This window comes from Sapajus apella, unplaced genomic scaffold (assembly GCF_009761245.1).
Source record: "Sapajus apella isolate SASKATOON/1434 unplaced genomic scaffold, GSC_monkey_1.0 scaffold153, whole genome shotgun sequence".
Classification (NCBI taxonomy): domain Eukaryota; kingdom Metazoa; phylum Chordata; class Mammalia; order Primates; family Cebidae; genus Sapajus; species Sapajus apella.
Window position 1 is genome coordinate 17,603 of NW_022437093.1, and position 10,143 is coordinate 27,745.

The 10,143-nt window shown below is 48.7% G+C and overlaps 1 protein-coding gene across 2 annotated transcripts in view; it reads right to left on the reverse strand.

The window, feature by feature from the left end:
- LOC116541630 (intercellular adhesion molecule 5) overlaps window positions 1-8,721 on the reverse strand; it is a 10,139-nt gene extending 1,418 nt beyond the window's left edge. Inside the window, exons 1-6 of one of the 2 annotated variants that reach the window (XM_032265932.1) lie at window positions 8,564-8,721; window positions 5,800-5,875; window positions 3,581-3,847; window positions 2,165-2,485; window positions 1,630-1,908; window positions 518-787 (exon numbers count right to left, since the gene is read on the reverse strand). In XM_032265932.1, the coding sequence (XP_032121823.1) occupies window positions 518-787; window positions 1,630-1,908; window positions 2,165-2,485; window positions 3,581-3,847; window positions 5,800-5,875; window positions 8,564-8,614 (1,264 nt within the window). In that variant the 5' untranslated portion in view covers window positions 8,615-8,721. The remainder of the gene's footprint in view (window positions 1-517; window positions 788-1,629; window positions 1,909-2,164; window positions 2,486-3,580; window positions 3,848-5,799; window positions 5,876-8,563) is intronic. The other variant, XM_032265933.1, reaches the window with a different exon arrangement.
- Window positions 8,722-10,143: the final 1,422 nt, after the last annotated feature.

A 10,143-nucleotide genomic window follows, 5' to 3' on the forward strand; every position in this document is an offset into this window, starting at 1 on the left:
TAGCTGGGATTACAGGTGCCCACCACCGTGCCCAGCTAATTTTTGTATTTTTAGTAGAGATGGGGTTTCACCATTTCGGTCAGGCTGGTCTCAAACTCCTGACCTCTAGCCATCGGCCTCCCGAAGTGCTAGGATTACAGGTGTGAGCCACCATGCCCAGTCTATTTTCTCTACTTGTCAAAATACAAATTTTTATATGGAAATTTTGAATATGTCCCTCTTCAGCATAAACTCCAACTATCACTTCCTCTGTTCTCCTTGACCATCGACTCTCAACCACTGCTGCGTGATCACTTGAACCACTTTCCTTTATGTTCCAAATTTCCCCGCATCTTGTTTCCCACTCACTTTCCTGGGCGTAAGGTAAGCTAGGAGAGCTTTCCTTTTATTCTCTCCTTTGTCTTTTTTAATGAGAAAAATGTGACAACTCTAATAATGAAGCAGTGGCCAAGAAGCTCTCTAGAAATGGGAAAATAATGATCCTCATTTTGACAAGAAAGGTCAGGCCTCTACTCACATAGGACATGGAGCTGGATCACAGTGGTTTTCATCAACCGCTGACCCTGCACCTCCAAAGAGGCCTCGCAGGAGAAATTTCGGCCATCATCTTCCTCCATGGCAGTAAATAGAAGCCAGGCAGGCTCCCCAGGGGCAAGGAGGTCTGGGGCTCCCTGAAGCCGAAGAGTAGGGCTGGGTGATGTTAATACATGCCCTGAGCAGGTCACATTAATATCGGTCCCTGCCAATGGGTATGATTCTTTTAGCTCCAGGATTGGTGGAGGGAACCCTGTAAGAAAAGGAAAAGGAGAGCCAGACACATTTATCAAAACTAGCAGACACTTGTGCATTCTTGCTGCTGGTGGAATCCCTTGGGAAGGCAACTTGGGAAAGACTTTGGATACCATTGCTGCTTCTGTAAAAGCTGAAGGTAAGAATGAGGTGATTTGGGGATTCGAGAGCTTATCTTATGCATGCACACCTTTAGCTATGCTTTGCTGCAAGAACTGCAAGATGTATGTTCTTTCCTTTTTTTTTGAGACAGAGTCTTGCTCTGTCACCCAGGTTGAAGTGCAGTGGCATGATCTCAGTTCACCGCAACCTCTGTCTCCTGAGTTCAAGCAATTCTTTGCCTCACCCTCCCGAGTAGCTGGGATTACAGGCACCCACCACCACGCCCAGGTAATTTTTGTATTTTTTGTAGAGACAGGGTTTCACCATCTCGGCCAGGCTGGTCTTGAACACCTGACCTCATGATCCACCCACCTCGGCCTCCCAAAGTGCTGGGATTACGGGCGTGAGCCACCTCGCCCGACCTAAGATGTCTTTTTCATCTTACAGCTTTCCTCCTCACCTCAAATAAATGTTCCTAAGAAGTAGTTCAGGCATCCACAATCACTCTGTAAGCAGGATGGCCTAAAGAAACTGGGGATGAAGGCTAGAAAGAAGTACTAAAGCAATACATGTCCCCAATCTGCCTGCATTTACCAGAGAAAGATGAAGACTCATATTCACTTGAGAATGTACCCAGTGAAGGGCAGCAGGGATATCTACCGCCAAATTACCAACCTGTTACTCTGTATTTTCAGCAGCAGAGAACCCGTATGAGAAAGGAAGAGGCAGGTCACTTACTGTAGCTGTGCACTAGCTTTCTTGTTTTCTGTTCAATTGGACCCAGAGATGCAAAGCAGGACAGTTCCTGATCACCAGCCTCCATGGCCCGAATGGTAGCATTGGCCCGTGCTATGTCCCCTTCCCAGGAAAGGAAGGAGCTCAGCTCCTGGTCTTCCAGGAACATGTGGAATATAACTTCTTCAGCTGGAAACACTCTAGCCACCTCACACCTCACAGTCTCCGCCATCCCAACCTCCAAAAGGGAAGAGACCCAGATCTGGGGACTCTGAGAGAATTCTGCCAAAAAAATAAGGACAAGGAGAGAAAGGAGAAAAGCCATGAGAAATCACGTCATGCAGGACCCCACAAGGTAGGGAGGGAGTTGGGCTAAAAGGTCTTTCTTCCCCAGGGTGAGTTTAAAGCCCAAGCAAAGGTGAAGCTCAGTTACTCTCATGCCCCCACCCTAAACCCCGTGAGAACTTAGTCCCAAAGGCCAAGGCAGGATGAGCAAAATGAGCCCCACGATTCCTCCTGCACCTGAGTTCTGACTCACCAAAGATCCGGAGTATTTTGATGGGTGAGCTGCCTTGAAAGAGCCTCCCACCTTGCAAACTCAAGTCCAGGTCTGCACGGCAGGAAAAACTGCACCTGTCATTTTCCCTTTGGGCTCTGACATGGATGATGACCTCAGCTCTTTTGGAGGCCACAGCCAAGCTCATAAATTTCTTTCTATGCAGTTCTTGGTTACCCTGGAGAAGGGTAAGGGTGAGGTTCTCCAAGGGTGCTACTCTGGGCACATGACATCTCACTGTGAAGGCTTCATCCACAGCCACCCAGGCAGGCTGCAGCTCCAGAATCACTTGCTCTGGTGGCTCTTTAAGACACAAAGGCAGGGCTTGATGAGAGTGCTACCCACCTCTCCAGAAAGAAATAGCATAGGACAGGAAGATGTGGTGATACAAATCACAGAAGGTGACTGCCACCCTTAAACTATCTGGTCAGCAACGTCAGCTTTCTGCCATCCCTGCCCTAGATGGGATGAGTTAGTCTTTCGGCCCTTCCTCTGCTCATCAAAAGTGGCTAGGGCCATAGCCAAGAAGAGGGACTGTTGAGGGAGGGTCCCTTGCTTTGACTGCTGCCATTCTGGAAAGCACTGATCTCTTGCCAGAGGGGCTTCAGAGGCAAGAGCAGCTTCTGGGGTCTCCTTAGTATCACCTAAAATCTATACTCTAGCAGGCCGGGCAAGGTAGCTCATGCCTGTAATCCCAGTACTTTGGGAGGCCAAGGAAAGTGAACCACTTGAGGTCAGGCGTTTGAGATCAGCCTGATCAACATGGTAAGGCCCTGTCTCTACTAAAAATATAAAAATTAGCTGGGTCTAGTGGTATGCACCTGTAATCCCAGCTACTCGGGAGGCTGAGGTAAGAGAATCACTTGAACCCAGGAGGCAGAGGTTACAGTGAGCCGAGATCATACCACTGCACTCCGGTCTGGGCAACAGAGCAAGACTCCGTCTCAAAAAAAAAAACAAAAACAAAAACAAAAAAAAAACATGGCCAGGCACAGTGGTTCATGCCTATAAGCCCAACACTTTGGGAGGCCAGGAGGAGGTGGATCACCTGAGGTCAGGACTTTTAAGACCACCCTGGCCAAGAAAGTGAAAACCCTTCCCTACTAAAAATACAAAAATTAACCAGGCATGGTGGCGGGTACCTATAATCCCAGCTACTTGGAAGGCCAAGGCAGAAAACTGCTTGAACTTGGGAGGTGGAGGTTGCAGTGAGCCAAGAAGGTGCCACTGCACTCCAGCCTGGAAAGGTGATTGGCTCTAGAATCCCTGTAGTATAACAGAAATCTTTATTAAGGGCCTTAATTAGAAACATTTGTCAAGTCCTTCCCTAAATAAGACATGTTCATGTTTCCCCATTCCTCCTTCCACCCCCCTGCCCCAGCCCTCAGCCCTACTCACGATACACAGTGATGCTAAGGCTTGTGTCCTTTTGAATCCCTGCACAAGAGAAGAAGCACTGCAGGATGGAATTCTCTGTGACATCCTCCAGAAGAAACTCTTTCCACTGAGGCCCTTTGCCCACCCTAGTGTTCTTCAAGAAGGTCTCAATTCCGCTGGGTCCTGGGTCTGGACAGGTAGTGCTGCAGTTGACCACTAGGGACTGTCCAAACTCCACCAGGGCCTGATTTGGCCAAACAGAAACCTGAAACAACTCTTCTGGGGCCCCTGAAATAGGAACCACATATGCCAATGACTCTGGTGAGGACCACAAGACCCAAACAGAATACAGAGCCTATTCTATCTAGTTCCAGGTTAGAGAACAGGAAACCTGCCGTGAATAAAAAGGTTCAGAGGACCAGACAGGATAAAAGACCTGTAATTAACAAGTTAGAGCCCTGATTCCACCACGATTCCCTCCACCTATCTTCTTTCTTGAGAACTTGAATTCTCTGTTAGTATCACCATGGAAATTATGGCATTGCTAAAAAAGTATGCCCAGGAGACCATTATCTTGCTAAACCTTCAGAATTCTTGAAAGCTCCCCAGGATAGGCTGCTGTGGACCATCACAGGATTCAAACTTTATTACTTATCCCTCAAAGGAGTATCTCTCTCAAATTATGGCTAAGGATTGCCTTCACCGGAATCACCCTGAATGCTTGTAAACTGCACATTCCAACTCCACCTTAGAATGTATGATTTTGAACCTGTGAGGGTGGGACCTGAAAATATGCTAGTGTATAAAATAAGCCTCCTGGGGACCCTTATGCACACTATATTCTGATCTCCACTGGCCTGCAGGTGACTCCCAGGGTCACTCATGTCCCATGGAACTTTACGCCTCTTCTCAAACTGAGACCATTCTATTTTGATTTGGCACTAAGGGAACGGATTTTTTGTCTTTGTTGTTGTTTCTGAGATGAAGTTTCATTCTTGTTGCCCAGGCTGGAGTGCAATGACGCGATCTCAGCTCACCACAACCTCTGCCTCCTGGGTTTAAGGGATTCTCCTGCCTCAGCCTCCCAAGTAGTTGGGATTGCAGGCATGTGCCACCATGCCTGGCTAATTTTTTATTTTTAGTAGAGATGGGTTTTCTCCATTTGGTCAGGCTGGTCTCGAACTCCAGACCTCAGGTGATCTGCCTGCCTTGGGCTCCTAAAGTGCTGGGATTACAGGCGTCAACTACCAATGCACCTGGCCGGAACGGATGTTTTTGGATGCTTACAAATTTCATCTGTTCTGGAAATCTCTGATGCAGTGGAAGATGTTGGATGGATTTTATTTATTATTTTATTTTATTTTATTTTAGAGATAGTTTCATTCTTTTTGCCCAGGCTGGAGTGCAGTGGTGCGATCTGGGCTCACTGCAACCTCTGCCTCCCAGGTTCAAGTGATTCTCCCGCCTCAGCCTCCCTAGTAGCTGGGATTACAGGCATGCGCCACCATGCCTGGCTAATTTTGTATTTTTTGTAGAGATGGGGTTTCACCACGTTGGCCAGGATGGTCTCAGACTCCTGACCTCAGGTGATTCGCCCACCTCAGCCTCCCAAATTGCTGGGATTACAGTTGTGAGCTACCGCGCCCAGGCTTGGATGGATTTTAAATGCTTGATGTAGGCAAGGGGCACGGGGACTTCAGGAATTCCTGAAGGCTTCCCTACAGGTCCCCTTTAGCTAGTCCATGTCTACCATCTACTTCACCGCCCAATACCAGTCTCTTCTGGGAATACACAACTCTTGTAGCAATGTTACCTGCTAAGACCCCTGTTCCTTTCCTGTCATCAGGAGAACTCACTTTTCGTACCTGAGCAATGGGTCCTGTCCTACCAAGAGCCTATTATACTTCATCGTGACACAAAGGGTGGCAAAAAGGAAGTAAAAATGTTCTCAAGAGGAGAAACACAGGGCACTCCTGGGGCAGAAGGGAACCAAGTAGAGAAGGCCTATCTCCTAGGGAGAGTCCTCTCTGATAGTCTATTAACTTGGGTTATCCCAATTACAAGCCAGGGACCTAAGGATTCTGTGTCCTAGTGATCCAAGAGATAGGAATCACTCATCAATCCAGATGAATGAACACGGAAGTGTCATCCCACTCAGGATGCCCCATCCCCTTCCTCACTGACCAGCTACCTGTGTCCTGGCACATACTGGTCAAAAAAACTTTCCCAAATAGCCTCACCTGGGCAAAGAATCAAGGCCAGCAGGGCCCAGACACCAAACAGACGCATTTTCATCCTTATGAGAAGGGCCAAAGGCTAAAAAGAAAAAAAAAAACAGCAATGCTGGAGAAAGTCACATACTCAAATATATATATATATATATTATATATATATTTATATATATAATATATATATAATTTTATATATATAATAAATTTATATATATTATATATATATATATAATTATATATATATAATAAATTTATATATATTATATATATATATGTTTAAGGAAAATTATTTTTTTGATATTATTAAAAGTCAGTCCCTTTCCTGAAACCTCACTAGTCTACAAAAATTACAGAAAAACATCACAGTGAAGGTGGACTAAAAGAACTTCTTGTATTATGTCTATTTGTTTCGGTTTGGCTTGTATGCACAGCAAAAAGATGGGAGGAAATATGAAAAAGGATGAGGCTATTATCAAGATTCCTGTATAAGTTGTATTCTACTTACTTTTCTACTAGTTTGCCTCCATCTATTAGACTGAGTCAATAGACGGGTGCTGTCATGGAAACATGAAGCTAGACATGTTTCCATGAGTCAAAACAACTACTGACTCAGTCCAATAGATGGAGTTTAGGCTGGGCTCGGTGGCTGATGTCTGTAATCCCAACACTTTGGGAGGCCAAGGTGAGTGGATCACCTGAGGTTAGGAGTTCAAGACCAGCCTGGCCAAAATGTCGAAACCCCATCTCTACTAAAAAACTATAAAATGAGTTGGGCATGGTGGTGCACACCTGTAAGCTACTTGGGAGGCTGAGGCAAGTGAATTGCTTGAACCTGGGAGGCGGAGGTTGCAGTGAGCCAAGGTTGTGCCATTGCACTCTAGAGCGAAACTTGGTATCAAAAAAAAAAAAAAGGTTTAAGCTGTCTGAAAGTCTTGGCCTGCACTGGAGCCACTCGGTGTGGGTCTGTTGCAGGAGAGGGGCAGGCAATGTGGGGAGGGGAGGGACAAATGCTGTTGGATTGCTTTGGCTGTGCAGTGTGTATTAAATTTGGAATCCGTTTGGGATTCTCACCCTCCATTCATAGTCAAGGATTTCTTGCTGTTTGGTTTTGTTTTTCCTTCCTTCCTTCTTTCTTTCCTATCTTCCCTCCCTCCCTCCTTCCTCCTTTCTTTCTCATCTTCCATTCATTTTCAAGGGTTTCTTACTGTTTTCCCTTTCTTTTTTTTTTCTTTTTTCTTTTTTTTTTTTTTTGAGATGGAGTCTCACTCTGTCGCCAGGCTGGAGTGCAGTGGTGCAATCTCGGCTCCCTACAACCTCTGCCTCCCAGGTTCAAGTGAGTCTCCTGCCTCAGTTTCCTGAGTAGCTGGGACTACAGGCAGGCCACCATGCCCAGCCAATTTTTGTATTTTTAGTAGAGATGGGGTTTCACCATGTTGGCCAGGATGGTCTCCATCTCTTAATCTCGTGATCCACCCACCTCGGCCTCCCAAGGTGCTGGGGTTACAGACATGAGCCACCACACTAGGCTTTTTTTTTTTTTTTTTGAGACGGAATTTCGCTTGTTGCCCAGACTGGAATGCAGTGGCCCGATCTCGGCTCACTGCAATCTCTGCCTCTTGGACTCAAGTGATTCTCCTGCCTCAGCCTGCCAAGCAGCTGGGATTACAGGCACGCACAACCGCGCCCAGTTAATTTTTGTATTTTTGGTAGAGATGGGATTTCACCGTGTTGGCCAGGCTGGTCTCGACTTGAGGTCGAACTCTTGACCTCAAGTGATCCGCCTGCCTCGGCCTCCCAAAGTGCTGGGATTACAGGCCTGAGCCACCATGCCCTGCTGCTGTTTCTTTTTTTTCTTTTTCTTTTTTTTTTTTTTTTTGAGACGGAGTTTCGCTCTTGTTACCCAGGCTGGAGTGCAATGGTGCGATCTCGGCTCACCGCAACCTCCGCCTCCTGGGTTCAGGCAATTCTCCTGCCTCAACCTCCTGAGTAGCTGGGATTACAGGCACGCGCCACTATGCCAGCTAATGTTTTGTATTTTTAGTAGAGACGGGGTTTCACCATGTTGACCAGGATGGTCTCCATCTCTTGACCTCGTGATCCACCCGCCTTGGCCTCCCAAAGTGCTGGGATTACAGGTTTGAGCCACCGCGCCCGGCTTTGCTGTTTCTTATAAATACAAGTCACACTGGGCCTTTGCACTGTCTCCTCCATCTGCCTGGAATTCACTTCCTCCTCCCCAAACTTTCCTCTGCCCAGTTGAGTATCTCTTTGCAATGCGGCCTACGCTGACCACGATCTTCTCAGCCCTCCCTGCCTGCCTACTGCTTTCCCTTCGCAGCGCCGTCGCCCTCTAACACCCAACTTGCTGATGACGCCTGAAATCAGCGGCTCTGTTTCCCCTGGACTGTAAGCCCCAGGAAGGAAGCACCCTTCGTTTTATTCACTCATGGATCCTAAGCGCCGGGAACGTTACAGGCGTTCAACGACTTCGAATTAAAGACAAGGAAATGCACGAACGAACGTACTAGATATATGGGTACCAATCCTCCTGCGAGGGCTGCTGACCCCTGCGTAGATACAGGTCACCAGTCCAGCTTTTGCTGGGAAAGGGCCTCGGGTCCAGCAGGGAGAGGGGCACGGACACCGTGTGGCCACCAAGGCTCTTCCGGGGGGACAATCCCCAACACACGGGAGAACACGTGCAAAAGGCACTTCCACACGGCTTCTCTGGGCTTCCAGTGCCGGCCAAGGAAAACACAACCGAAATCCTCACCAAGCCACGGCAGCTTGTTAGCACGCCTCTCGGTCTCGTCCGGCCGCTCATCGCTGCATCTGCCTCGGCTCCTCAGCCTCGCCCTCTTGGCTGTCAGGCGCCAGCCACGCGCTCAGACCGTTTGGTCCGCACCGCCAGGCGGGGGCGCGCGAGGGTGCGGCGGGTTTTCCTGATCTGCTTAGAAACTCGTGACGTCCACGCGAAATCTCAGCAGGGTTGGCTGAGACGAGAAGGGCGGGCAGGAAGCTAAGAAGACTGGAGAGGAACGCCGGGAAATTGAGGGCTGGCAAGCCTGAATCCTGTGGGGCAGAGAGCGCGTGTTTGGTGCCACGTAAGCACTTACGAATAACGCATCGTGGAAACAAAAGGAAAGGGATCGTTGTGGCAAATAACGGCTGTATAAGGAAAACAGAGGTTGTCTTCCCCTGTGGCTGTTGTTTTCGTGGTGTGGCCGGGACATGTGAGCCAGCCGGCGCCTCAGAGCTGCGCGCGAAGCCTTGTGCCCGCCTTGGGCAGCTAGCTCGCTCCCTGGAGGTCTGGGAGACGTGTTTGGCGGAATTTTGACAATTGTCAATTGGCGAAAATTCCTTTATTTGTCTGAGACGGAGCCTGGCTCAGTCAGCCATGCTGGAGTGCAGTGGCACGATCTCGGCTCACTGCAACCTCCGCCCCGCCCCGGGTTCAAGCAATTCTGCCTCAGCCTCCCGAGTAGCTGGGACTACAGGAATGCGCCACACGCCCGGCTACTTTTTGTATTTTGAGTAGAGATGGAGTTTCACCATGTTGGCCAGGCTGGTCTCTAACTCCCAAGCTCAGGTGATCCGCCCGCCTCGGCCTCCCAAAGTGTTGGCATTACAGGCTTGAGCGGCCGAGCCGGGCCTTTTTTTTTTTTCCCTCCCTTCCGCGTTTCCATATTCGTCCTCCATTTTTCCACTTGCAAATAACATGGTTGGGCCCCCAGCGTCCCTTTCTGGCTTTCCGCCCAATGTGCCTGAGCTCCGCTCACCCCCCGCCCCGGAGCTGTGCGTCCAGTTGCAAAAATGGGGTGAGCGAGGAAACGCCCCTTCTTTGAATCTCCGCCCGGGACCCCTTTCCTCAGCTTCCATGCCAAACCTCTTCCTGGAGGGAAGACTCGAGGTCAGTTCCCAAAGCGTTCACCCTGACACCGCACTGAGCCGTTCCCATCTGGTTTCCTTTTGGGTCTTTGGCTCTCCCTCAATCCTTGCCCTGATCGCGGGCCACGGGCTGAGTTTCTTGGTGCAGTGAATGTGAGGATTTGCGTTTATTTTTATTTTTTCAGGAAGACAATTAAGTGCTTCGACCATCGAATACAGGCACACTCCATGGGGCTGGTGTTACCGCATTTTCTGCATCGGGTAACAGACTTGGAGAGGCCTTGCTCTTCAGGACGTGGGGGTGGCAGGCAGAGGAATTATTAATGTTACTGGCAATTTTAGTGTCTATTGTACGTTCTGAGAACTATTTCTTGCCCTGCAAGAATCTTTTATCAAACCGATGTTTCTTTTTTGACTATGAGCAAGTGGCTTCTTGGGCTAAGGCTGGGCTGTCTAGGGTAACTA